This window comes from Trichinella spiralis (assembly GCF_000181795.1).
Source record: "Trichinella spiralis strain ISS 195 chromosome Unknown Scfld5, whole genome shotgun sequence".
Taxonomy (NCBI): domain Eukaryota; kingdom Metazoa; phylum Nematoda; class Enoplea; order Trichinellida; family Trichinellidae; genus Trichinella; species Trichinella spiralis.
In genome coordinates, this window is record NW_003526944.1 from 254,914 (window position 1) to 281,930 (window position 27,017).

General features: G+C 34.7%; 6 protein-coding genes across 6 annotated transcripts; 5 read left to right on the forward strand and 1 right to left on the reverse strand.

Annotated features, from left to right (window-relative positions):
- Positions 1-1,143: 1,143 nt before the first annotated feature.
- Positions 1,144-2,073, forward strand: Tsp_03729 (hypothetical protein). Its single transcript, XM_003374485.1, has 3 exons — positions 1,144-1,282; positions 1,568-1,713; positions 1,951-2,073. The coding sequence occupies exons 1-3, from the start codon at positions 1,144-1,146 to the stop codon at positions 2,071-2,073; spliced, it is 408 nt and encodes a 135-aa protein (XP_003374533.1).
- Positions 2,074-3,927: 1,854 nt separating this feature from the next.
- On the forward strand, positions 3,928-5,590 carry Tsp_03730 (serine/threonine-protein kinase PCTAIRE-2). Its single transcript, XM_003374486.1, has 6 exons — positions 3,928-3,939; positions 4,025-4,150; positions 4,220-4,486; positions 5,041-5,103; positions 5,180-5,303; positions 5,412-5,590. Exons 1-6 carry the CDS (start codon positions 3,928-3,930, stop codon positions 5,588-5,590), a joined length of 771 nt encoding a protein of 256 aa, XP_003374534.1.
- Positions 5,591-5,822: 232 nt separating this feature from the next.
- Positions 5,823-6,480, reverse strand: Tsp_03731 (putative DNA-directed RNA polymerase delta chain). The gene is given in 4 exon segments (XM_003374487.1): positions 5,823-5,906; positions 6,069-6,160; positions 6,298-6,445; positions 6,457-6,480. 4 exon segments carry the CDS (start codon positions 6,478-6,480, stop codon positions 5,823-5,825), a joined length of 348 nt encoding a protein of 115 aa, XP_003374535.1.
- Positions 6,481-13,176: 6,696 nt separating this feature from the next.
- Positions 13,177-18,883, forward strand: Tsp_03732 (conserved hypothetical protein). Its single transcript, XM_003374488.1, has 11 exons — positions 13,177-13,482; positions 13,553-13,876; positions 14,697-14,888; positions 15,912-15,960; positions 16,042-16,308; positions 16,420-16,800; positions 16,854-16,984; positions 17,534-17,824; positions 17,895-18,020; positions 18,124-18,346; positions 18,399-18,883. Exons 1-11 carry the CDS (start codon positions 13,177-13,179, stop codon positions 18,881-18,883), a joined length of 2,775 nt encoding a protein of 924 aa, XP_003374536.1.
- Positions 18,884-19,820: 937 nt separating this feature from the next.
- Tsp_03733 (serine/threonine- protein phosphatase regulatory subunit delta) lies at positions 19,821-22,274 on the forward strand. Its single transcript, XM_003374489.1, has 6 exons — positions 19,821-19,826; positions 19,886-19,927; positions 20,137-20,265; positions 20,334-20,426; positions 21,168-21,525; positions 22,174-22,274. The coding sequence occupies exons 1-6, from the start codon at positions 19,821-19,823 to the stop codon at positions 22,272-22,274; spliced, it is 729 nt and encodes a 242-aa protein (XP_003374537.1).
- Positions 22,275-23,181: 907 nt separating this feature from the next.
- Tsp_03734 (serine/threonine- protein phosphatase regulatory subunit gamma) lies at positions 23,182-24,870 on the forward strand. The gene is made up of 8 exons (XM_003374490.1): positions 23,182-23,260; positions 23,361-23,671; positions 23,762-23,854; positions 23,942-24,132; positions 24,197-24,359; positions 24,428-24,478; positions 24,543-24,662; positions 24,739-24,870. Exons 1-8 carry the CDS (start codon positions 23,182-23,184, stop codon positions 24,868-24,870), a joined length of 1,140 nt encoding a protein of 379 aa, XP_003374538.1.
- Positions 24,871-27,017: the final 2,147 nt, after the last annotated feature.

Consider the following 27,017-nt stretch of genomic DNA (forward strand, 5'->3'; position numbering starts at 1 on the left):
GTGTTCAGCGAGCGTAATTGTTGATTTGCCATTTACCTGACTGTTGGATAGCCGGCGTTAATTTTCCGCGTTCATATTAGCATCTGTTCTTGATAGGCAGCTGTTTTGCGCAGACATGGAAATTAATTACTGATTTATTGGTACATTTATTTGTTAGATAAAGTTTTATAAAAAGTGAATATAATAGGGAGAATGGTAACTCTGCGATGAATGTTGTATAAATTTGCGTTTTAGAAAACAGCTGATTGCTAACTGGAAAGATAAATAATTATACATGTGTGTATAGGCAGTATTTTGAGAGATTGTTTTTCTTTTGCAACTTTTTGCAGATAGATAGGGGGAAGTTTTGCTGAGATCGATTCAAAAATTATTGTTTTACACGTAAATTATTGAATGCTACTCTCAGCAGCGGATAATGGACGCATTTTCATGAAAGCAAGGCAGAAATGGCATTGGGTGGTCCCAGCTGTCCGTGACGAGCACAAGCTGAGACAATAATGGCATGTTGCCATAAATAAATGGCATATATACATTTTTGTGTGTGTGTGTGTGTGTGTGTGTTGTGGATATCTACAAGTTTTTGACAGATGGCAAAGTGATTCATATTTTTTAGAGAACATTTAGCTTTCTTCTTCTTCTTTTAGTTAAAAATTCTGTGTTGTCAAAATGTTGAGTTTTATTAGGCAGCTACTTAGTTGGCCGCACTGGTTGGTGGGTGAGTGTAATTTATATAAGCGTGCATGTGGTAGAGGAGGAGGTGTTGGTCGAAAATGGTGATGAAAGAATCGATGCATGCACTGCTGGAGGAGCCAGCTTGCTTGTAAGCTGTTGTTGGTCGCCGCCAACATATCGGCCGCCCATATTAGCTGCTATTCTCCTAGCTTTCCAAACGTAATTATACGTTGCTGCTGGCCGCGCGATTCGTCATGACAGTTGTCGCGTGTCATCTGTCACCATTTGCAAGTCGGATCGGCTGAGATCATCGCTTTGAACAGCAGCAGGCTAGAAAAGCAGTGCATTGGTCCGTTTTTGCTTTCTGATCTGCAAACAGACAACTCAAAGGGACAAATAATAAAAAAATATTTATTATTATTTGTTTTCAACTTGTAATTATTCGTCATTATTTTGGTTAACCTCTGACTGATGCTGTGTCGAATTTCCATGAATTCAGCCGGTGAACAGCAGCCATTACCCAAGTCTATTTCATTACATCAATTTTTGGATGCAAACGGTCGACGGTCACCAAACGTGGTGGTATCTTGCTTCAGCGATTGGTTGACTCGTTTTTCTCGTCGTCATGGACCTGGAATTAGCAAAATGACTACCTCTATAAGCCTCTGTGAGCAGCTTTTATTTAAAAATCAATATATACATATATATATAGCAATAGTTTGTTTACTTTTTTCATTATTATTTGTTGTTTGATTTGTTTTTGCATTTTCTGCACATGTTGTTGTTTTTGATATTGCTCTGCTGCTGCTGCGTTTGTTGTTGTTGTGATGCGTATAATTTGAGATTATTGCTTTTTTTTATTTAATTTGTTGTTCAATTTCAATTTTATTTTAAGCTGTTGTTCATGAGGACTGTGCAATTGGTTCAGACGGTCGAAGTCAAGAAACATCTCCCTCAGTTGAAAGCAACGATGTATCACCGGCTCAAAATGGTGTTATGGTAAAGATGCGTCAAAAGAAAACCGGCCGCCGGTGGACAGAGGTAAGCTTCCTCTGCTGTTTTAGTTCTGATTAGCATTTTTTGTTTTTGTTTCTTCTGCTAAGAAATTAATGCAAGTTTTTCTGTGAGTCATATTTTATTTAAATTACATTGTTGAAAATATATTGCTGTTAACTTAACATTATCATTTTTTTTCCCTCGAAGTGTAGTCTTCCAATGAGCTAGTGTGCATGAGAGTATTATTGTAATTGTCATTTGGGAAAACATCATTTGTTGAAGATAGATTGCTGCTTGTGTGAAATAGAAGCATTTTACGAAAATGCGAAAATTATTATTATGATAATGATAATTATGCTCAACGTTGTTGCTGTTGATGTTGTTAGTGATCAACTTGTTGTTTAGCTTGCATTTCTCTAACACTTGGGCGGTTGTTTATTGAAGTTTTGGCAGAAAATTCATTTTGAGCACAAGGCAGAGATTTCGAGTGATTTCGTAGTACTTGGAACGCGGTAAAAATTATTTTCGCGTTTTCAAAACTAACTTTATCGAATTGCAACAACGCATTTCGAAAGAAAAAATTGATATTTATTGGAAAGTTGATTTACGATGAAGCATCCCCAATAAATAAATAAATAGCGAGCATTTAAAAATAGTTGACGCGCTTTTTGCAGCAAATGATTTTGACTTTTTCTTTCTTTTTTGCAATATAGTGAATGCACTTAACTTTAACTATTTTTTAAATTCTAATTTCTTATTAGTTTTTCTGATCGCTTGCATCGAGAAACTTTCAGTTCCTCCTCTTGCACAAGGAAATTAAAATAGGGGGAGGGATTGGTGGTTTTAAGCATTTTAAATGGATCCGCGGCGATATCCATTTCTCATGTGACAACTTCTTGTATAATATATTTTTCATTTGGCCTAGGACGTAATAGTGACGTTTATTGAATTGCTTTTCATATATATAGTGTGTGTTCACTGCTGTTAATTTTCTTTTTGTACATTTTTCTTTTTTATTATTTCATTTATTATAAGTTTGATTTTCTATCGATCTGATGACGTCTACCAGCGATATATGTACCAACAGGATGTAAGCGTATAGGGCTTTTTCTACTACTATTTCATATTTTCGAATTGCATCAGCTGTGCGATGAATTCAGTAAATTCTGGAATTTGTGTACAGGAGGGCAACATTGATCCAATAATCGTGAAATGATAATAATTAAAGGAAGTGCTCGAGGTGAAGTAGTGTTTACAATGAGCTATGCTAATGATGACTTTTGCTGAGCAGAAGAGGGCAGAAATCGATGATCAGCAAAAATTGCGTGTGCATTCCTTGAATATAAATTACTCAGGCGGGGGAGTCCATTTTAGTTTTATTTACAGCTTCAGTTTTTTAAGCAGAGTAAATAAAAATAATATATATATTTTCTAAATTGATCAGAGTTAAATTATCATTTTTGCACCAGTATTTTTTTTATTGGAATATTTATTGGTGAGAGCAGCTGCACATGAGTACAAGTGGCAGCAGAATTTGATTTTGTGATTGCGATGTCAATTTTGATCGTTTTCTTTTTCATTATTTATTATTTACTTGGGCTAAAACTTAGCATGTCGTTTCACTGGTGTGCTGATTTAGAAATTTCACAAATGTGCAAAAATGCAGTCATGTAAATTTATAGTAAAATATAAATGTGGAATGTAATGGAATAATTTTGTTGGAGAACAATCATTAAATTATGATGTGCTGTAATTTGTAATTATTTGTTAGCATTTTATTTTGCACTTTTTTTATCAGAGTATATTAGGGGAGTGAATTAGCAGTTTTAATTATGATCGAGAACTTGGGATTTGCTTTTTCTTTGTGAAGTTTACTTCCGTTTCTACGGTGAAAAAAAAGATAATTGAACAGAGTGGTGAGATCTTTTTTTTCAGATTGTCATAAATTGTTTGAATTCCCAAATCATTATGTTCTTTGTTGAGATTTAATGTTCAGATTTTCCCAAGGGGAAAAAACAAATTAAAACCTGCAAATCAATAATTTGTAATAACGCATTTTTTTTCTCGTTTAAAACATTTTTTTCCTACCAGATGCTTTTAAAACATTCTCTTTTTTTGCATAATTTTGTAAAGTTATATTGTTCGAAATTGTAAGTTGGAAATGAAGTATTCGAACCTTCTATTATTCTTAACTGTTAGTGGGGTGGTTATTTTCACATGAAATTTTTTTGTTTCCATTTTTGCTTGCTTCCTTTGTTAATGCGATGCCATGTTATATATTATTGATTATTGTTGAATATTTTACCAATTACAATTACATAGCAAACAAAAAAAATTTACTTTCATCATCTTTTAGCGGGATATTCAAAAACGCTTATCACTGCCGGCCGATCTTCGTTTGCCGATCAGTGTCGTCGAGAAATTGAATACCACACCCATACTGAACCGTCCGTTGACTCGAAAAAATCGTCGAGCTTCATTGGTATTTTCCATTTTGTTGTGTTGTGTTGTGTTGTTGTTCATCAAATTTTTATATTTGGTTTTTTTTCAGTCTGAAATTGGATTTGGAAAATTGGAATCCTATCAGAAGTTGGAAAAGCTCGGCGAAGGAACGTACGCAACCGTTTACAAAGGCAGGTCTAGGCTGAACGATGCTCTGGTAGCGTTGAAGGAAATACGATTGGAACAAGAGGAAGGTGCGCCGTGTACAGCAATACGCGAAGTTTCCTTGTTGAGGGATCTACGCCATGCCAACGTGGTCACCTTGCACGACATCATTTACACGGACAAGACGTTGACACTTGTTTTTGAATATTTGGTAAGCATATCTTTTAATAATGTATGTTCTTCTATATCTACCACAACAACAGCAACATATGCATGTTTGGATTTCCTTTTGTAAAAAAATTACAACTAAACTTATTTTTAAAAAGTCAATTTGATCAAAATTCTTCATTCACAACCATCACTGTTAATTCACTTTTAATGAATGTAAAAGAAATATTTCAAATTTATTATTTATAAAGTTTTTTTCTTATTCTTCAACCAACGTTAGTAATCATCTTGTTGAATGAGTGATGCTCGATTGAAATGTTGCTACACTGCACTGTAGATTTTTATTAATGATGCGCAGGTTTTAGTTTCATGCACAGCTTATAGAAACATCTACAACAGTAAAGCAGACTTTATTAGCTAAAAGCATTTTCTCAGTGAAATTTATGCAAAGGTAATGTAGAACATATTTTAATTGCCCATAACGAAGAAGCTAAATTAAAATTTTCCAATATCTATTATTATAATTAAGCCTGAACGTTTGTTGAATTGTTTTATTTTACGTCAAATTTGAAGTTAATAATTTAATGAATTTTCAAGGATTCCGATTTGAAACAGTACATGGATTCTTGTGGCAACATTTTGAGCATGAACAACGTCAAGGTGAGCCTACTAGCTGGCTGACTGAAATGATGAATTGAATTTGTTGAAGTGACAATGTTTCTTTTTCTTTTTAAAGATTTTCACTTTTCAAATTTTGCGCGGGCTCGCCTACTGCCATGCTAGACGGGTGTTGCACCGAGACTTGAAGCCGCAGAATTTGTTGATCAATCACAGAGGAGAGTTGAAACTTGCCGACTTTGGTAAGTCTGAAAAAAAGCAGAATGGCTGGCTTTTTTGCACGATTCATTTGCATATAGCATACCATATCTTGTTATATTTTAATGCTTGTTTTTCATTTTATTTTACAGGTTTAGCTCGTGCGAAATCTGTACCGACAAAAACTTACTCAAATGAAGTTGTAACGTTGTGGTATCGACCTCCGGACGTTCTTCTTGGCGCTACAGACTATTCCACGCATATTGACATGTGGTATGTAGGTTGTATCTGTGTGTATGTGTATGACTTGTGCTGTTGTGATCGATGTTAAAATTGGCAGTCGAAGTTTCCATATTGTTCACTAACATCGTTCAGGGGTGTGGGCTGCATATTGTATGAGATGGTTACTGGTCGTCCATTTTTCCGAGGATGCACAGTGGATGAACAGCTGCATTTGATTTTTCGCGCCCTGGGCACTCCGAGGCGTCCGTATCATGCAGATTTGGTAGAGAGAATTGAACAATCACAATTTCAATTTCCTCTATACAGACCTGAACCATTCATCAACCATGCTCCTCGACTGGATGTCGACGGTCTTGATCTGCTTGCTCAGCTGCTTCAGTTTGAAGGTCGAGATCGAATTGGTGCTAAAGACGCCATGTCGCATTCATTTTTCTCTACTCTACCACAGGATGTGATGCAATTGACAGATAGTAAAACATCCACACTAACAGTTTAACAGTTAAATTTTAATTAATTGTTATTTTAACATATTTAACAAATTTTAGCGGAATCAATTTTCACAGTACCTGGCGTGCATTTGTCTCGTGATCCGGGTCGTCGGACGTGTACATCGCACGATTATCCGTACAATTTGATGAAAAGTCGTCGACAGAGCATGCTTTAATAAGAATAATAATAATATTGTTGTTGTTGTTGAGAAATGAAGAAAATAGGAATATAAAAAATGCTGTATATTGGATCAGATCATAGTTTATTATTCATATTTTGTTTATCAGCTATTGTTCTCAACAGCACCATCAACATCATCGTCATTATCAGTAGTAATATTTCTTTTTTTATTTTTGCTTCTTGCACGTTTCACGATGCCAAAACTGCTCTCTGTTAAGTAATATGCCGCATCACACGAACATTTGTTTCCTTTTCTTTTAGAAATTTTTACTATCTTTTTTATACGTTGCTTTCAGCAAAATTAGCCATTTTTACAAAGCAATATTTATTCTATTTATTCTGCTTTTTTTCCTATCTGATCTTACACTGATGGTCATGATTCATTTTGTTATTAGTAATTCTCTATTCTTTCGATTATTTATTTCTGTCTCTGATCTTTCTCAAATTTTTTCATGAGGTTTGAAAAAGAGACAAGCAAACAAAAAAAAATAGAAACAGCTGAAGCCCTCCCTATCTACTATACATATATACTATCTTTTTGTTTCTTCAGTTGTGATATTTTTTCTGTTTGTTGTTATTCATTATGATAAATAATGTGGCATGCTCTTCCTGCTTTCTTATCCCATTCCAGATGGAACCGAATATGCAGTACAACAGCAATTCACTTCCTTGTGCTTGTTCGGTTTTTGGTCCATTGTTGATCTTTTTTTAAGAAAAAGAATATTTCTTCCAATTTTATCCGCATCATTTTTTACTTTTGTAAGCAACTGTTTGTTTCCATTTTGCTCATATGAAAAATGTCGCTTTGTTTTCTTCACTATATCAGCAATGTAGTTTTTGGAATTGCACTCCACTATTCATTTGCATTAAACCTTCAATACTATTATTGATATCATTATATCTTCAATTAATTAACATATTCGAAGTACGTGTAATTCATTAATTATTTATTTGTTTTTTATTTGTTTAGATTTTGTTCTTAATTGGAGACTGTGTAAGTGAAAAAGAAAAGCAGAAAAATTACTACTTGACCGATGAACTTATCGCTTTGTTATCGTTCTTGTGAAATAGTCAGTGCCTTGTAATTGGTAAAAAAGGAATGCTATTTCTTATTTGATGGAAAACTTTTTTATAAAATAACAATATACTTATTTTTTATTATAAACAAATAGATAAATGAAAATAATGATAAGTAATATTTTTAGCGACAAATGGAGGAACAACATGGAAATTTTTACATTAAGAATCAGGCAAAGAGTAGTAATGTGAAATCAGATCATAGCAAATTCTTCAAAGCCAGCATCTAACTTCGCCACTATTTTAAAATATGTTTCAACGGTCAATAATCGATCGATCGGTGATTTGGCTTTTTATTTTGTTTAAATAAAAGGTAGGCTTAGTTTGTATTATTATGGTTTGCTTGGAATGTGCAAATTTTTTATCAGTATTATTTTTATTACGCATGAATCTCCTTTATAAATTTTTATAATTGAATCAAAATTGACGCTGTTTATTTCACCAGTTATTACTATCAGTTGTCTGAAGTAGTTATTCAATTCAATGAATGGCTAATTCCATTAATTGGAAATATTGCCATTTTCGATTGCATTAACTGATAGCGGTTTTTTTGTGTGTGTGCGTGGGGGGGGGGGGAAGAAAATTCATTTATATATTCACATTTTTAGTATAGCTTTAAAATTTGGTGTAACAACCAACTGAATTGAATTGTATTAATTATTCATTCAGTGATAAGTATTAAAATTTGAATTGTTTTCTTCAGATGAAAGACAGTAAAATGAAAAGAAGGTACGTTGTATGTTTGTGATGTTATTTGAAATTTTCAATTTGCTCGAAGAACATTCTGTAGTTGTGGAATTGTTTAAGAACTAAATGTAAAATTTTACTAACAATTTAAATATTTTAATTTTTTATTCACTTTTGTTTGTTTTTGCAATTTGCCGAAAAATTTAATGTAATGAAACTTTGTCGCACTTTCAAATTGCCAAAGTTTTAAAGATTTTTATTTATAGGTATAGGTATCCTGAAAATAATGATAAAAGTAGTTTTACAAATTAAAGAAATAACTGGTGAAGAAATAAAGTATATATTTATATTCTTTGTATTGTGTAAGTGTTCATTTGAAAGCATACTTCAAATAATCGAATATGGTTTTACTGAATTGTGTTATTGGTTTATTTTCTATAGATTAAGAAGAAGGCACTGTTAAATTTGAGGTGAATTATCACGGAAATCAGTCAGATCAACGACAAATAAGAAAACTCATACAGCTTGTATGTGAAGTGAAAGTCACTTCTTCTGCTGATCGTTTTTACAGTTTTCTACTTGTCTGAGCTTTTCTTTCTGCTTTATAAACAGTTCAAAATCATTTTTGGAGGTGCTGACTAAAGGTAAGCTTAATTATTTTATTTATATTATTATTATTAGATTGTTATTATCATTATTATTTGTTCTCAGTTTTGCTTTACTTTAACTAACCACCCTACTGAGCCTTTGAAATAGTCAAAATTTTTTCAAGGATTCCACCCTTGTGCGCAGTCAAGCCGATAGTTTAAAGAGCGGCATGCTTCTGTTATTCACTTTTAATTTGGGTATTGAATGAATGTATATGATGATAACCGGAAATTTGTTAGTCGGGTTTTCGTTTTGATCCTTTGACCGTGGCTTATGAAGGGGAAAATTGGAAACCAAGCGGGGCGCTTTATTATAATTATTATTCTAATTTTTACTATTATTATTTCAATTCTGTTTCTTCTTATTCTTCCTCTTTTTCTTCTAATTCTGCTTGCTGTTATGAAAACTGACCATCTGTAGTGAACGCAGATGCTGATCGGCTTCTTGCTCATCGAACAGTGAACGGGCAACATTCAAATTGGTCGTCCTTCGGGGCACGCATCTGTTGGTTTTTAAGCTCGAATGCCGTCGTCCTCGAAACGAACCGCTGATGTACACTCGGTTCGTCTTGGACAATGGCTGCACTGTCGTGCAATTCGATCGGGTCGGTCACTTGACTGACCAGTGGTCAATTAATTTTCACCGTCCGGCACAACGGTGATCAGTAATCCGACGCTCAGTTTAATAATTAATCAACATCTTTACCGTTTCATTAGCAACGCCCACTTGAGCGGCCATTCTTATATGCAGCAAACAATGAGAGAAAAGGTATAATAAAATTATCATAATGCAAAAGTACACTTGGTCGAAGATCAGAAATCTCCTTGGTGGAAGTACAGATGTTTAGAAGTTGTCGATTTTTTCCTGCCGAACTCTGACACTTCAGGTCACCGATCCAAGCTAATGATGAAAAAGTAGCAAATAGAACACACAGCTAGGCAAAGCATTGAATGCCTCCCGTCGACTGGATACCAATTCAACCAGCCCTCTTCCCTCCCGTAGTGACCAACTGGTGCTTTGTTTCACTTTAACCATCATGATGAATGAAAAAAATTTTTTTCCCACTTGTTACTGTTTTCAAAAATCACACCTACATCTGGCGCTTTTGCAGGAACAAACAAGCATTGTTGTGCTAGCAAAATGATTGTCAGACTAATTAATTAATTCGATTGTATTTCTTCTTAGTTTGGAAAAATTTCAAAAGGCATTTTTTAATAGCATTTTTATAAATTTGTGAATGAGAATATTCAGCATGTTTAACAATTTTCCATTGTTATTCTACTGTAAGTGGAATGCGTTGTTATTAATTAAGACTAGCGGGCTGTTTTTATTTCATTTTTAATTTGAAAAGAAATTTTGACAAAAAAGAAAATTAAAAATTAAGATGCATTTTCTTCCAAGGTTAACAAGAGAGCTATTGAAATTTGAAGAAAATATTTCCGGGGTGAGGTTTACAAATTAATTCAGGCCAAGGATCTCATTGAAGAGGAAAAGCAAAAGAAATTGAAAAAAATGGCAGGAAATTGCTTGTACTTTTTAATTTCATTTCTTATGCAAGGAATCGAAATGAATTGCTTTTTGAAAAAAGGAATGACACACAACACTTTGGAATAGATATTTTTCTGCTCTATTGTTTAATTGGTGACATTTTCATTTTGTCAAATTTTCAGAAAAAGCCGTTTCTTATTCCTCTTCTATTTTTTTGTTCTGTTCTGTTTTACATTCTCTTACTGTACAATTTAATGCTTTTGCAAACAAAATGCGCGTCCTCCACTTGTGAAATTGCAGATTTATAAGATATATGATATTAGTAGAGATTTCATTGCCAACAAGAGATGTATACTTGCCTTTGCCCAGGTCAACCTTTTTAAAGTGAACAAATTTCCATTATTTCAATTGCAGCAGTGAATTTTCAAATTATCTTCTGAACAGTGTTTATGTTTCAATCGCATTAAGTAGTATTTAAATTTAAAAAGTGAAAAATTTGACACAAAACAGCAAATACAAATGGAATTAACTTTTTGAAATGACTTTTTATTTTTTCATTTTCAGCATATTTGAATATTATTTTTCATTTGACTAAAAGTAGTTCAGAAAAATTAAAGAGAAAGAGAAAAATATGAAAAAGAGTGATAATTTTTGAACTCTTGTCTTATTTATCAGTTATGATAGTAATGCATGGCAGTTTCTTCTTCTTCACCTTCTTCCTTAATGAAGGTTGGTTATTGTTTGAAAGTAATAATTAGATGAAATCTGTTGGATAAGAGTTGTCAAAAGCTGGATGACCCTGACAAAAAGCTGGTGTCATATTTTTATTTCGCAAAGCTGCTCACGAACTAGCAATTGGTGGTTGGATTGGATGGCTTGGCGAAGGAAAAGTGCCGCCAAGCGTGAAGGCCAAGACAAAATACAGAACAGAGCAGAACAGATTGGCCATTCCAGGCAGCCGGCTGACTAACATAACAGACTGACTGACTGAATGCTAGGGTGCTGCTGACTTTTTTCCATTTTCACTCACTAGCCCACTTGTGGAAAAGTTGTGTTCACATTTCTCATTTTTCAACAAAGCCAACAACACACAAGCTGCATCGATCAACCGGAAGCCATAGAGCAGTCGGTGCATGTAAAAATATTTTTGTTGTTCGCCTCAGTATGGGTCACACCCGCGGTGCCAGCGTTCACCGGCTCATTAATCATCCCTTTTGTACGTCTAAGCAAAGACCGGCCAGTTGCAGGCAAGAAAAGCAAACTTGTACCTGCAGTGCACACTAAGTGGGACTTTGGCAGAGTTTTGTAAAAATTTTTCCACAAACTTCCCACGGTTCGTTTTTCATCTCATTCTATTGATGCTGGCAGATTCACAAAGGTGAATACAAATTTTGGAAAAGAAATCACAGTTGAAACAGACAATTCAAAAATACAAATGAAAGATGAAAATTTTCAGAACTCACATATGCTTATTTATATGAAAAATATTTTCATCAATTTTATCTGCAGAAACAAAAAGAGAAATTTATAAACAGTTGCTGCAACTAATTGATCTCATAATTTTCAGTGAATTATGAAAATATTTTTCCATCAAATACTGGTTATCTTCAGCAGATACTTTTGTATTAAATATATATGTATATGCATATTTTTAGCTTATATTTATATATATGGTGCCGCACCTTCTATTCGCTTCGAACCGGCTACATTGAATTAATCATTTTAATGAACAGATTGGTTAATAATAATAATAGCCTGTCATTCATTTATTTAATTTTAGACTCTAATTAAGGACAGCTTTTCTGAAAGCTGCTTGAAATTTTATTCTATTTTAGGGATCAAGTGTGAAGTTACTTTTGTGAAAATTTATAATTTTGTAGCAGCTGCACATATCACATTGAGCACTAAATCAGTTCTATTGGTAGAGCTGGAAAATTTTTCCAAGTAAGTAACTTTTGAAATATCTTCATCATAACAATGCAATTGGGTGAGTTTCATTATTGGACAAATAATGCATGCGTGTTAACTTGTTTGAAATTATTACAGTGCCATTCATTTCACTGAATTAGGAATAAAAAGCAAAAACAAAAAGCAACATGCGCATACTTAACTTGTACCAGTGTGTCGTCTGCTACTTGTGATGTGCCTGGTACGATGCGAGTGAAGCACTCTTGAGCAGTTAAGTTAAGCACGGTTGCATTTTAAAAAGATTAGAAGCAATATTTAAATTCATACTAGTTTCAAAGAATCAACAGAAATGAGTTTTCATTAATGTAGGTAATTTTTGCAATTGAATTGCATTAGCAGTTGCAAACGATCTGTGAAAATGTTTTGAGGGTGGAAAAAATTTTTTTCATTATCATTCATGTTAAATAATTGCATACTCTCTTGCTCAGTTTTTGTGTTTTTTTTGAATAACTTCTTTTTCCAGAACATTTAGAAGCGTGTGTGCCAAATGTTTTTCTTATTAGTTTTCCGAATGTGATATAACTGATAAGTATGATAAATGATAATCATAAACCATAGTTGGGGAAGATTGGATTGAAAAGAAATTATTCAACTTGCACAGTTATGAATGGTGGCATTTTCATTCACATTTTGCTAATGCAAGTTAGTTCTCTCCATTTTGAACACATCATCAAAGCTATTGTGAACATGCATTGTTTTCTTTCTTTTTTTTGTTGTTGCATAATATATAACATTGTTCTTTTCATTTGCAATGTTGCATATGCTAGAAAGCAGATATTAAAGCACGCTGAAAACAAAATAAATACATAAATACGCACATTCAGAGAAAAATAAATTTAGCAACAGCGGGCGTCTTTAGTTGTTTGAATGGAAGCTTTTTTGGAAACGCCCCGACGAATGGATCTTTTTAATCTTTTGCTTAAGTGATTCTTTTTTTTACTTTTGATTTCTGAGACATTTTCCGTTCTACACAGCAGTCGTTTTGTTCATCTAGCCGTTGATGTTTTATTTATTTATCTTTTCAGTTATATAATTTATCCCTCTTTTCAGTAAGTTGCTTTTGTTCTTTTTTTCGCTGACATCAGATGGCAACAACGGATTTTTAAAAGACGTAGTTCAATGGTAAGCTTTTGTGAAATGGCTTCTGTTTTGTTGAAAGTTTATTCTTGTGAAACAATCTATTTTTCTGAGCTTTGTTTTGGAAAACGAAAACATCCTAAACCGAGTCAACAGCTCGCGGCTCTTTGTTACAAAGGCGGGCCTTGCGGTGACCAATCAGCGTCCACTTCGAGACCGCTGTCCAATCGCTTTTCGCTGTCGTCGAAACGCATCGATCTTGTCGAGAAGAGGGCTAGCATTTTGCATTCCGTTCCTGGTTCTGTGAGGATGTTGTCGTCTGTACGTCAAATTTCTCTCATCGCACTGTTATTGCTTGCTTGTAGTGTAAGTTGCTTTTTTTCAACGTGACAAATGTCGAAGAAAAGTATTAAAAAAATTTTTCCCCTCAATTCAGGGTAGCACGTATGCGGTAGGTAGGATTGAAATGGCTTTGGATGCTGTGTATAATCCGAAAGGTCAGCTGAGCAATGGTGCACACTGTCGAGATCGTTACATGATTAATGAGTCGGTAGCGGTGCCAGGACTTTGTCATACCATTGCGATGATTTGTTATCGAACGTACGACGACCAAGAACGTCTGAGTACGGTTGAAGTTGGAAAATGTCACTATGGTCAGTGGTCATCGCACGGTGAACTTGGACTGAACAGTTTCGGCGATCCGGATGATCTTCTCAAACCGTTGATTTCTAATCGTCAAGATTTTACTTATAAATGGCCGGTAAGTTGAACACAAATTCTGTTCAAATTTGCATGTTGTTTTTGTATAGACGTGTACTTTTGTATATTTAAATGTAGTTTCAGTAGTCTGTAGATGTATGTATATATATGTGGGTGGGTAATTGTTTCGTGTTCTTCTTTTTTTTGAATTCACATGGCTGATCGATGCAAGTTAGACGCAATGCGACAGTGCAGCTGATGATGCAGCGCCGCGCAATCAGATCATTTGTTTACAGGTACAACGTTGACCCGGCTTAGAGCGCTCTGAACCGAGTGGTCGCTTTTCAACAAATCTTTAGATGACTATCTGTTGACGAGCACATGTGGAACAGCTTGTACGTCTAGGCAGCGTTTTCGTGTTGACTGCTTGCCGGACAGCAGCTGGTCGACCCTTTCGCTGTATGGCTATTAGCTGAACAGAGCAGATGTTGACAAAGTTATACAATACTTGGTCGCATTGCATTATGGGCTGTTGGTGCATCTGCTGGACAAAGCGGTCGACTGTTACGACTGAGTGGCGTAATTTAAGCATCATCTGCCACCGTTGTCTGTCTGACGTTGCGTCGCAGCTGTACAACAGCGTCTAGTCTGAATTTTGCCGCGCAGTTCGCTAAGGTCAGTCTGATCAGTGAAGGAAGTGAACCCAAATTAAATTATTAAGCTGGTCAACAGACGATCACGCCTGGGTTCTTTGTTTTCATTAGACAACTTGAAAAATTCACTTGGCTTCAAGAGCTAACTTATCAGTTTTTCTTGCATTTTCTATTTCCACTGCCTGTATGGAAAACCATTTTGTATTATTTGATTTTTCATTTTGTCAGCATTTTCAATTTTTGCTATCATTCATCACTGGGATCACCATAATGCCGGCACTTTTATTTATTCAACCATTTATAAAGCTTTTGTTCCCTGCAGTCCGTGCGGCAGTAGTTTGCTCAGTGTTGCTTCTTTTCTCTTTCTCTCTCGACCGATCGATAAGATATACATGCATGCATATATCATGTATATACATGGTAAGATTTCTGCTTTAGACTGGCGGCAAAAGAATTTTATTTTCACTTGCAACATGACAATCTTTCAGCAAAGCAATTCAGCGCAAAATGGTTAGTTAGACAAGCAAGTTGAGCGAAAAGAGTTCGCAAAGCGCTATGTATCATAGCTTTAACAAACGGGGAAAGGTGAGGAAAGAAAAACAGTGTTTGCTTTATTATCATTTATCCGTTGCAAACTGGGAACAACACACTGGAATAATGATATTCTGTTTTTTTGTTTTATTTTTGTTTTTTATTATTATTTAAACATTGTTTCCAAACGCCATCATCAAGATTTTGCAGCCTGTAGAAGTTGACTGTGAAAATGATAAATCTTTTATCATTTCTAAGATATGTATTTATATATGATTTTGTTCTTTACAATTTTTGCATCTGTGAAAAGTAGTCAGCAAGTGAAAGTGAATGGAAATTAAGCAAGAAATCTAAATACAAAAAAAATACCAATTAGTAGAAAGGCAGAACAGAAGAACAGGATGTTGATTGAGACGTTATGTATGTGTTGACAAGTTGAATGTGCTATTGTATCTGATTGGTGATTGTCGATTGATGTCGTCGCTACATGGGACAGACATCTAGTTTTCTGTTTTATCATGCTTTGTTTTAATTGTACATGCTGAGAAAAGTTGTGAAAACGAAATTTCCTCACATGGAGGTATTTTAATTAATTCATTTGTTTGTTTGTCTGTGTTAGTTTATTTGAATCGTATATTTGAATCATTGTATTAGCTGAAGCGTATGTGTGCCGTTTGCGCATTTTGCTTGATACTACACCGCATGCCGCGCTATTATTCATGTGCCTCAGGGTGAGCAGCTTTTAGGCCACTTGAAAGTTCTCACGGGTTTTTGCTGTGCAGTGCGATGTGATTTGATCGACGCGATCTGATCGTTTACTCGACAGCTTAACTGGTCCAAACTGGTCCCAGTTTAGTTGAAGCCATAAGAAAAGCTGTTTAAGGTTGACTTTTCAATTTGGTTTGTTTTCAGGGGTCGTTGACAATCGTGGTGAAGCTGATTCACGGCGGGCCGACTGTTGGTAAGTGGAAGATATTTATTTTATTTTATTTAAAATAAAGGAATAAATAAATCATTTAATGCTTTGTGTGTTTATTTTAAGATCGGCAGCAGTTGATTTTTGAATCAGTCAAGCCAATGTTGTTAGTGGCTTCATCAGACCAAGGATGGACTCGTGTTGATGATTACGGTCAAGTGGGCGTCGACGGTTCTGTTGGTTTGACGTATCGTATTCGTGTTGTTTGCGCTGATCACCATTACGGACCTGACTGCGCGAAACGATGCAGTCCTAAAGAGGGATATTACAACTGCAGTGCCGAAGGAGAACGCATCTGCATGCCTGGATGGCTTCCACCGAAATGTCAAATGCGTAAGCCCATAAATGAACAACAACGATTATATTATTTTAAGAAAAATGAATAATAAATATAATTAGGAAAAAAGCATAAAAGATTGTTAATTTTGTTCTTTTCATTTTTAGCAATTTGTTTGCCCGGATGTACCAGCACTTGTCGTAGACCAGGAACGTGCGATCTTTGCCCTCAAGGTTGGACCGGTCCGACGTGTGGCCAATGTGAAGTGCGTCAAGGCTGCGTGAACGGCTATTGCAACAAGCCGAACGAATGCATCTGCCACGAACGATGGGGTGGAGTGCATTGTGACATTGGTAAAAGCCTTCATTCACAACTTCTACAAAGTTTTTTTTTATTGTGGATGAAATTTATTCTAATTTTACCTTCAGATTTGGATTTGTGCTTTCATCGAAATCCATGTCAAAATGGCGCCACTTGCCTTGGTCGAACGCAAGGCAATTTCACCTGCTTATGCGCTTCTGGATTTACTGGAACATACTGCAATACAAGTGCGTTTGTGTTTCGAGAAAAAATTAATATTAATTTGTCAGTTTTATTTCAGCTAAAGTAAACTCATCGAACGAAGCAAATTCTTGTAAATACAACGGCATCGTATATCAAGCACAGCAACGTTGGCTAGTTGACGATTGCGCCATTTGCGAATGCTCTAATGGAACAGTGCATTGCAATCGGGTATGTTAACAAGCTAATTAATTAAAACGAATAAATATTATATATATATATATATATATATATGTGTGTGTGTGTGTGTGTGTGTGTGTATCTGGTGAATTAACTTTTTGTTTACTTTATATATATATATATATGAAATAAAATATTTTTTTCATTTTCGAATTTTCAGTTTATTAATTTTAATTCAAATTAAATCAATTGCTGAAAATGAAATTGTCTGTGTAGGGTTTCTTTGTGTAGTGGGTTGGAATTAGTTTTATCCGCAAATTAATATTTGTGCTTTGTATTCATGTTTCAATTGATCTTTTCAGCAAATGAAAATTTTCTTCGTCAAAGCCATCCGTCCATTTATTGCTTTGTTAATAATTTACTTTATTACATTGTTTTCAGTGGAGAAATATGCAGTGGAAGTTTCATTTTACTTTAAATTCATTCAGTCATTAAACTTCATCAACGACAAGTTCAATTATTCATTTCTTGCAATAAATTTAGCAACTGAATAAATTGAATAAGAAGAGAAATAAAATATTGTTATCCCTTTTTTTGCAGGAATTGTGCAATCCTAACGACTGTTTAACGGTGACTCATAGCAATGGCCAGCATTCGGCTTGTCCTGCTGGTCAGCTATGCAAAGCGATCTATCCGTCTCCATCGTCTTGTTTGAAAGCACCGTGTAGCTTATTGCCGTTTGGTCAGTGCTGGCCAGTTGAACTGATTGAGCGCCAACAGTCGATTGAGGACCGGCGTAAATTATGCGATTTTGACCATCGTGGACTGAAAACTTCTCAACAGTTTTGCTCAAGAATATTCCTGCGTCTCAACATCTCCACGTTGGACAAAGTGATTAAAAATTAATTCAGTTTTTTACCATTCGCTTGACGGTGATACAATTTGTTCTATATTTTTGCAGAATACCTACGTCGAACAACTGTGCAGCACGTTTTGGTTACAATTATCCAAGTTGGGCTTTGCACGTTTTCACACCCAATGCAAAGTATACAACACGCAATCGTTTCCTGTGGTCAGTGTTGATTTGGTACGTGGCTTTGTGTTTTTTTATTCTGTTCATATATACATACTTTTCATTTTCGTTTCATTCATTCATTCATTCATTATTTAAAAATTATATATTTTTACAGGTGTCACTAACTGCCACACCAGCATTTGAATTGAAGAGTCATCTGTTGCTGTTGATTGGCAAACGGCCGTTGCTTTTCACGGCAATGAATCACACCGACGGTGAAATGGAAGTTGACGAACACAACGACATCAACAACAAGGAGAATAATCATAATTATAAAAGAGCACCTCAGCAAACAACACCATTTCTTGGTTCCAAGCAGGCAGTGACAGATAAGCAAGGTAACGAAATGTACATAATAAAGTAGAATTTTTCTTTAAAAAATTACTTTAGACGTGTACAGTGAAGCAGTGCATAATTTTTTGTCTGTTGTACTGCCGGCTGCAACTGTACTTTTGTTCGTTTTTCTGTTGATCAGTTGGACAGTGTGGCGCAAGTTGAAAAAACTGAATCAGTTGCACAAGAGGAGCAGTGGGCCGGCCAATACGACCAAGTGCACCATTGTAGGATCGATGCCAATAACAAAATCGGCTGGATCGCAGTTGGATGTACTTTACAACGAACTTAGGCCACAACCGTCGTGGACTCGGCAGAAACGTCCGTTCGATAACAATAGCAGACACTGTTGGACAATGGCATCCAGGTCATCAAGTCCTCGGATTGGTCGGCTCTATTCGAAAGGATTCACCACAGGCGTCTATTCGGATCCGGTAGTGCAAGAAGAATTGGAATCACCGCCTCATTACGATGAAGTGGTCGGTAATGGGAAAGATGGTCGCCGAACCAGACCAATATTTCAATTCGATGTTGGAATTTGAATCGGATATTGAGACGGAAAGCCAAAAAATGTACGAAGCAGCAAATAAAAATGGTTCGTAGACGGTTGTTGGTCTGTAACAAAGCGAAAAAGATAAAAGCCCTCTCTATTCTCGGTGAAAATATTCCTCTCGGCTATTTCATGCAGTGCTTGTACAGATTCCTTTTCTCACTTGCTTTCCAAACTGCTCCGTTTGCACTGTGTTATAAATTTATTTGTGTTTTTGCTTTCTCGGTTTATCGTATGCAGTAGATTCGTTTTTTACAAAAAAAACCATCGCCTTGAAAATTGTCTGCATTGTTGTTGTTAGCTCAGGCTTTTATTTATTTCATTTGGTACAAAAAAGAAAAAGATTTCATTCAGTTCAATAATCTCTTTGCTAATAACAACAATATAATTCCATCTATGAAAACAGTTAATAATCAATCAAATGAAGTTAAACAGCAATGTAAAATTTCAAGCATTACATTGTATTTTGACTTTCTTCGTTTGCAACGCTTGTTCACAATGAACGTAAACAAAATGCCATGAAATTATTAAGTAAATAATTGACATGCTCAGTTGAACAAACGTGAAATCGTAATAATTCAAGATTAACTGATTTCCTATCTGCATGCAAATTGCTTTTCTTTAAATAAAATGTTTAATTAATAATTCATTGGATAACTTTTTTTATTGTATGCGTTTAGGTAAAATTCATTTCGGTAAAAAAGTTTTCAAAACAAATTCAAATCATTTGAAGAATAAAATCACAAAACAATCTGCATTCGTCACTAAGCAAAATGGCAAAAACATCATTGTCAGTCAACAAAAAATGCAAAATAACGAAACAAAAATGCTCTAGTCAGAAATAGTTACAGTAAAACAAAAATCAAGTATGTTAAATTTTCAGCTGATTTGGAAAATTTTTGCCTTTTTTGTTTGTTAAGTTTTGCAATATGAAAGTAACATTTTTAAAACATCTTTGCATATCGTGTTTAACGAATTCCAACTTTGATTATAGTTAGCACCGATCAGTATAAATAATTCTTGCGCGTTATGTGCCGTTTGTCATGAACGAAGTTTATAAATCAGATAACAATAAAAAAATGCAACCTACAAAGAACAAAACTTAGCATGGTATTTTTATTCTTGTTAAAAACTGAACCAGTTTAATTGAACCAAGCATGTAAAATTATGTGAAAAATTATTATATTGAAAATTTTGAATCATAATAGAATGTTAAATTGCATATTTGTACTAATTTGAAATCAGGTTGACCACTTTTGTCGGACAATTTTAAATTGTACCTTGGGTTGTCGAAAATCAGGATCAGCTTACTGTATTTTTGCTCTCCTTTGCAAGCCAAAAACAATTGCTTCCAGTGGTTTGCTAGTTGTGAACGTTATGCATTAATTTGATCATCTGTTTTGGAAGCGTTTTTAATTTTATAAATTAATTTTTTGTCGAAGTGCTCGTTGCTTTTCACCGACGGTCGAGCGCTTCTACTTTTCTCTACTGCTACAATGCTTAAGATGCCTGGAATTTTTAAAAGAGACGACGAGGTATTTTTCATTTATGTTTAAACTACGATGCTATTGTTGTAGTTATTGCGTATGTTTTCGGAAATTATAACTTGCCTATGTATATGCAAACAGCTTTGATATAGCATCACTAGAAAACAGTTTTGCAATTGTCGAATGACGTTATTGTTCTTTTTCTGCTTTTTAACTTTATTAAAAATGACCTATTATGGGTAAAATTTGCAAACCTGAACAAGCTAATATGTTGATACAGTTTTAAACAGAGTTAGCTAATTTTAATATTTTCCCTGCGTGAGTCTGATTGTTGTTTTCTTTTGCCTTTTGCAGCTGATTATCTTTGTACAGTGTTTCTGATGAACAGCAAGAATTGTTTGAAATTCTTCTCAGTCACACAAAGTGCCGTATTTGTGTTTCACATATTTGTTATGCTAAATAATTTAATTGATTTTTTGATTTGTTTTATTATTGGTTTCTTTCTTAGCTGTCCAGTTTTAGTAGTTAGTTTTCAGGGTACAACTCTGAGATAATTTTCTCATCTGATTGATATTTTTTTAGCATGCTTTACGCACATGATTCTGTTGTTTTTATGCATATTTGAAAACAGCGTTAGCAGAATTCAGTTGAGCTTATTTTTCAAAAACAAAAATTATGCTAGCATGGAGTTTTCCTTATCTTAGTTAGTGGTGAGTAAGTGTCGTTGCGTGGGTTTGTTGTTGTCGTCGTTGTTGTTGTCTGTGGTTGTATTTGGGTGTTCTTGTTTAGAGTTGCGAAGGGTCGAATGATGCTGGCAAAGATAATCTCGCTTTTGGTATATTCCCATCGGCGGTCGAACTGAAACGAACGCTCATTTTGCAAAACAAGGATTATGTTGTTGTTTGTTTGTTTTTAGACGTGGATTTGAATTCAGTATCCGATTCTGAGGCGGCGATCCTGAGCGCTTTGAACGGTTCGTCGTCGGAGTCGGCTTCGGCCGCTCCGACGTCCGACGGGCCAACGCCCAACGCTCCTGATGCAGCCGTTGCCGGCATGTCAATGGTTAGGCGTGGTGGGCGACGTCAAAGCTCTTCACGTTTCAACGTCAGCCAAAATCGAGACATACAGAAATTGCCCCTACTTTCAGGTAACTGCTCATGCTTAAATTAAGAAAACGAAAGTCGATTTCGTCCCTAAATTCAATCCCAATAAATTTTATTATTTCCATATAGTTGGCAGCAGTTTTTTCCCTTCACACATATATGTATGCCACAAGCAAGTTGCATTGTCAGAATGTTTGCTGCTTTTTTCTGTTTTTCATGTTTTATTCGTCATCGTATTTTGAGCATGACATTTTTGGATTGGACATTTTTTAAAATTGATTGCGCCAGTTAGCTTTGTTGACGCTTTTCTTTTTTTTTGTTTTTTGCCGACTAGTGCGCGATCTGGTCATCTATTTTTATCCATCTGCATGACATGCATTTATGTGATGTGTGTTTGTTATTATTTCAAACGTCCAATTGATGAAGTGACGCTGAAGTCAGCTGCTAGAGTAGTGCATGATATTCATCACTGCTTGTCATTCATTGATTAGCTACTTTAAACAGGACGGCAAGTAGTACTGCAAGTTTTTTATTTTCTTCACGGCCATTTTCACAGGCTTATAAAATATATATATATATATATATCAACGTTATTTTTTTCTATATTTTTTAAACATCTAGTTTGTTATTGTGGAAAAGTTTATCTTTTGATTAGTTAATACTGTTTTGAGGATTTCTTTTGCTATTTTCAGATTTGAAATTTAAATGTGAAATTTCTCCTAAACGACAAAATCAACCTTGGCTTTTTGTTGCTGGTTCTTGTTTTTCTCGAAACACACACGCTGGTGTATGACCTTGTCTGTTTTTTGTCCCAAATTCTCTTGATTTGATTTTCCTTTGTCTGAAACTTCTCACTTCTTATTAGCAATTGTTAATCTGCTTACATATTGAATGACAGCTTAGCAGAATTTTGGCTTATTGAATTGGCAACGCATTTTTAATGGTGTTTTTTTTTCAATGCTACGCCAAGTTTGCAGAAGTTTTGCACTGCGCGCTATTAGTAAGATGCTGTTTTTGGCAGGGGAAGTTTTAGTGAATCAGAATTTACAGTATGCTTTGAAAAATCACGTTCCAAAGCAGGCAACTGTATTTGGTTTAGTTTCGGCTGTAAATAATTTTGATTGTAGTTTCTAATATAATTTCTTATTTTATTGACTGTATTCACACAAAATAAGTGAATTTGCAATATTAATAGCAACATTTGTAACATTCTTAAATTAATTTCGCTTTTTTGTTGGTTAGCTTAATTTTCGTATGAGTGTTTCTTTTACTGAAGATTGAAGTTTTATGAAATTTTAATGTTAATGCTGTTGCACGAATGCAGTGCTTTTTTAATGTAAATTTTTAAATTGTACATTTATTGTACGTTTTGTTATATGTGTTTTGAATTTTAATTTGTGAAATGCATTTGATTTTGTTGTGGTGTGGTTGTTGTTATTTTTCAAAGCAGAAATAGACCGTAGTAATTCATAGCCAGATTAATTACTTGAAAAGATTAGAGAATTTTTTTTTCATTATTTAAGATGAATCAAAATGGAACAACGATATAAAAATGAAGTTTACCACGATTAAGAGTCATTGCTATTATTATATGTTGTGTTGTGTTGTGTTATGTTGTACTGTATGTTTTGTTTCAGATTGTCTTTAGCAGAATGTATCGTGAAATAAAATAACGCAATGTTTATTATTGTGTGTAGTTTATGTGTGCGTTAATTGCTTTCAGTAAGCTTAAAATTGAGAATAGAAAGCGGTGCATATTTGCTGAGATCGTTGAGGGTCGTTATTGATTGATGCCTTCAACTTTAGTTCTACAGCAATAACGACAGCTCGAAAATTTCAAAAAAAAATTTGATAAGTTGTATATTTTAAAATTTTTCAGATGCCTCTCCTGAGGAAAGGGAAAATTTGTTCATTCAGAAAATTCGCTTGTGCGCTGTTGTTTTCGACTTTGCCAGTGATCCGTTGTCTGATTTGAAGTACAAAGAAGTGAAGCGGTCAACTTTGAACGAATTGATCGACTATGTCAGTGCAAACCGTGAAATATTTACGGAAAGTATTTATCCAGAAGTGGTGAACATGTTTGCGGTGAATACTTTTCGAGCACTGTCGCCACCGACTAATCCTTTGGGAGCTGAATTCGATCCTGAGGAAGATGAACCAGCGTTGGAAGCATCTTGGCCTCATTTGCAGGTCTGTTTTATCTCTTTTCTATGTTAATTAACAAGATCTGAAAAAACATACATTTAATTTTTTTAATCTGCATTTTATAATATACTGTAGCTTGTTTACGAGTTTTTTCTTCGTTTCTTGGAATCACCTGAATTTGCGCCTAATATTGCGAAGAAATACATTGATCAGAAATTTGTACTTCAAGTATGTATTATTAAAGTTATAATTTTGTTATTTGTCAAATAATTGGATTTCATTATTACTGTAATGGTTTTGTTTCCATTTTCACAGCTGTTGGAATTGTTCGACACCGAAGATCCTCGAGAAAGGGATTTCTTGAAAACAACTTTACATCGAATATATGGGAAATTTTTGTACCTTCGAGCATACATCCGCAAGCAGATTAACAACATATTTTACGGTTTCATCTATGAAACGGAACATTATAATGGCATAGCTGAACTGTTGGAAATTCTCGGCAGGTAAATTTTTTGTTGATTAATAATTATAAATATATTTCATTAATTACTCACTTTTCAAATGTAGCATAATCAACGGCTTTGCGCTTCCGCTGAAAGAAGAGCACAAGATATTTTTACTTCGAGTATTGCTACCTTTGCACAAGGTGAAGTCGCTCAGCGTTTATCACCCGCAGTTGGCGTATTGTATTGTTCAATTTTTGGAGAAAGATCCAAGCTTGACCGAACCCGTAAGTTGTTTCATTTATTTCGTATTGTTTGTTTGTTTGTTTTTGAAAGCAGAAATGATCATTTTTAGGTGATTCATGGCTTGTTGAAATACTGGCCCAAAGTGCACAGTCCAAAAGAGGTAAATAGTGGTTCGTTGAATTTTTTCTACCAGTGTATTTTCCAATTTTAATTTTAAAACAAAGGTGATGTTTCTAAATGAACTAGAAGAAATTTTGGACGTTATTGAACCCGCCGAATTTAAAAAAGTTATGGTCCCGTTGTTTCGGCAGTTGGCTCGTTGTGTGAGCAGTTGTCATTTTCAGGTTTTTCATTTGTTGGCTTTCTTTTGTGCATATTTTCTGTTGATGTTCAACTGCTGGAGGATGTGGATTTTCTTAGGTGGCCGAACGAGCTCTCTACTACTGGAATAACGAATATGTGATGAGTTTGATCAGTGATAACATTTCAGAAATTTTGCCAATTATGTTTCCTGCTCTGTACAAAAATTCAAAGTCACACTGGAATAAGTAACAATTTATCAATTTCCAACACGATACTTTTCCATTTTGTAAAGCGTAACGATTTTCTGTCAATTAATGTTGTACTTTTTTGTTGTTTTTTTTGGGACAATCCATGGTTTAATCTATAATGCTTTGAAATTGCTTATGGAAATGAATCAACGGCTATTTGACGAGTGTACCCAATCGTACAAAAAGGTTAAAGAGGCGTGAGTGTTTTTGCAAGCAATTTTTTACATTTATATTCTCAACATGAACAGTGTAAGTTGTTGTAGTGAAAAGAAAAAAATGTTAGAAACGCAAGAACTCTGGAAAAGTGTCGAAAAGTTGGCTCTATCAAATCCCCATGTATTTATTTGTCCTCTGTTATATTTAATGGAAATTTGATTGCTTTGCTTTAAGTACAAAGAAGTTGTTTCGACGATGCCTCATGGTGACGAGGATGCACCAGTCTACACAACAGAAAATGCAACATGCGATTCTAATGACGACAATTTGCCTATAACGCGTGATATGCTAGAAAAGGAAGCTGCCGCTGTATGATTGATGATTTTAGCTGAATTGTTTTTTTCAATTCAATTATGATGTTGAATTAACGGGTGGTTTTTGCTGTTGTTTTAGGCAAAAGAAGAAATGGGAAAAGAGAGACCGATTTTGAAGTCAGATCCAGTGCTAGATTCCGGCTCGAAAGCACTTCAGGAGAGTTTTAGGCATCATCACTTGTCCTCGTTTCCTCCTGACATGAAACCGAATTAGATTCGTTATTGGGCCATTTATGAACAAATGGAACAACATACGCATAAATGCTAAAAGTCGTGCACATGCGCATACACACAATAGCGAACACGTACATGCTGCATACGCAACCACACCCACTTACCACTAGCACACGCACAAACACAAATACACACACACGCACGTATATATGCATATGTGTTCAAGTGTATTTAACATGTTTGTGAAAATGTGTTTGCTGATTATCATCGAAATGTTGGACATTGTTTCTGTAAATTGTCGCATTTGATGCAGGCTAAATTTGCTCAAAGTGTCGTTTTCTGCGCATGTTATTATCATCATTATTTTATTTTATTGAAACTGTTTGCCCAATCTCTTCTAATTAATTAATCATTTGCTTTTGTGAAAAATGTTTTCCTCACTTTCACTGCTGTCCGCGTTGTTCTCTTTTGCTTTTTCGTAAAGTAGTGGAGCTTTTTGTTTTTGTAACTTTTGCAACCAACCAGTCAATCAGTTAGTCAAAGAGAACGAATTATTTGAAAGCAATGTACGAAATCTATGTTCGTACGTACGAATGTACGAATTCATCTAAGTCAAGTGTATGTATGGATTATATATCCGCTGTGATGAAAGGAGATGGTTTGGCAGCATACAAGTCTTGCTAGCAAATTTTTGCTATTAGTTCACTTCTGTTCTGTTTTTGCTTTTCCAACAATTGTATATATATATAACTTGTTTATAGATTATTGCACATGTACAGTGCATACAATGGAATTATCATTTCAGTTGGAAAATAACTGTATCATTTTGTCTGTTTAATAATACTTTGTTAACTTTTGAACGATTTTCATTTTTGTGAAAAACTTTGTTTATACTCAGTCGCCGCCACTCGTATTTTTTCTTACTTTTGTGTCACAGTTGTCCAGCTGAAGAAGCACTTTCATTCTGTAATTTTTTTAAATAACGCTGCCGCTTACCGATAGCAGACAATTCAGATGTCTAAATTGCTATGTAAAACAGGCATTTGCCCATTTAGTTAGTAGTTATGATATAACAGAGATTGCTGTAAGAAGCTGTTTTGATTTTCATTGTCAACATGAGTAAAAAAACTTTGGACTCGAATCTAAAGAATTTGCATTTTTTGACTTCTGACTTCGGCGACATTTCTTGAGGCTATACGCTGAAGTTTCTGCATAAATATTAATAAAATGGAATTCTCTTCTTGATTATCAACATCGCAGGTTTTATTTCCTTTCCTATCGCTCCGATTAAAATCGCAACCCTATGAAACATTTAGTCAATTTCTCATCAAATACGCTTTTGTACATCGTCGGACAAAGTTTGTAGGGTCAATGTTGATCGTGTGATCGAATGCAATCATATTCAGTCAAATTTCAAATGGCAAAGGTTCAAACAACCAAGCAG

Bases quoted from the DNA above. Each gene is read 5' to 3' on its own strand.
- Tsp_03729 (XM_003374485.1), top strand. From the start codon at position 1,144: ATGCTGTGTCGAATTTCCATGAATTCAGCCGGTGAACAGCAGCCATTA. The intron at 1,283-1,567 runs GTTTTTCTCGTC...TTTTATTTTAAG, and splicing joins CTTCAGCGATTGGTTGACTC to CTGTTGTTCATGAGGACTGT. The intron at 1,714-1,950 runs GTAAGCTTCCTC...CATTTGTTGAAG, and splicing joins CCGGCCGCCGGTGGACAGAG to ATAGATTGCTGCTTGTGTGA.
- Tsp_03733 (XM_003374489.1), top strand. The intron at 20,266-20,333 runs GTTATGCATTAA...TTTTTGTCGAAG, and splicing joins GTGGTTTGCTAGTTGTGAAC to TGCTCGTTGCTTTTCACCGA. The intron at 20,427-21,167 runs GTATTTTTCATT...GTTCTTGTTTAG, and splicing joins TTTTTAAAAGAGACGACGAG to AGTTGCGAAGGGTCGAATGA.
- Tsp_03732 (XM_003374488.1), top strand. From the start codon at position 13,177: ATGGCTTCTGTTTTGTTGAAAGTTTATTCTTGTGAAACAATCTATTTT. The intron at 13,483-13,552 runs GTAAGTTGCTTT...CCCTCAATTCAG, and splicing joins TGTTATTGCTTGCTTGTAGT to GGTAGCACGTATGCGGTAGG. The intron at 17,825-17,894 runs GTGATTAAAAAT...ATATTTTTGCAG, and splicing joins ACATCTCCACGTTGGACAAA to AATACCTACGTCGAACAACT.
- Tsp_03734 (XM_003374490.1), top strand. From the start codon at position 23,182: ATGTGTGCGTTAATTGCTTTCAGTAAGCTTAAAATTGAGAATAGAAAG. The intron at 23,261-23,360 runs GTTATTGATTGA...AAAATTTTTCAG, and splicing joins TGCTGAGATCGTTGAGGGTC to ATGCCTCTCCTGAGGAAAGG. The intron at 24,133-24,196 runs GTAAATTTTTTG...TTTCAAATGTAG, and splicing joins CTGTTGGAAATTCTCGGCAG to CATAATCAACGGCTTTGCGC.
- Tsp_03731 (XM_003374487.1), bottom strand. From the start codon at position 6,480: ATGGCTAATTTTGCTGAAAGCAAC. The intron at 6,161-6,297 runs GTGCTGTTGAGA...TTCTTATTAAAG, and splicing joins TAATGACGATGATGTTGATG to CATGCTCTGTCGACGACTTT. The intron at 5,907-6,068 runs GTACTGTGAAAA...TGGCGTCTTTAG, and splicing joins ACGAGACAAATGCACGCCAG to CACCAATTCGATCTCGACCT.
- Tsp_03730 (XM_003374486.1), top strand. The intron at 4,151-4,219 runs GTATTTTCCATT...GTTTTTTTTCAG, and splicing joins AAAATCGTCGAGCTTCATTG to TCTGAAATTGGATTTGGAAA. The intron at 5,304-5,411 runs GTAAGTCTGAAA...TTTATTTTACAG, and splicing joins GTTGAAACTTGCCGACTTTG to GTTTAGCTCGTGCGAAATCT.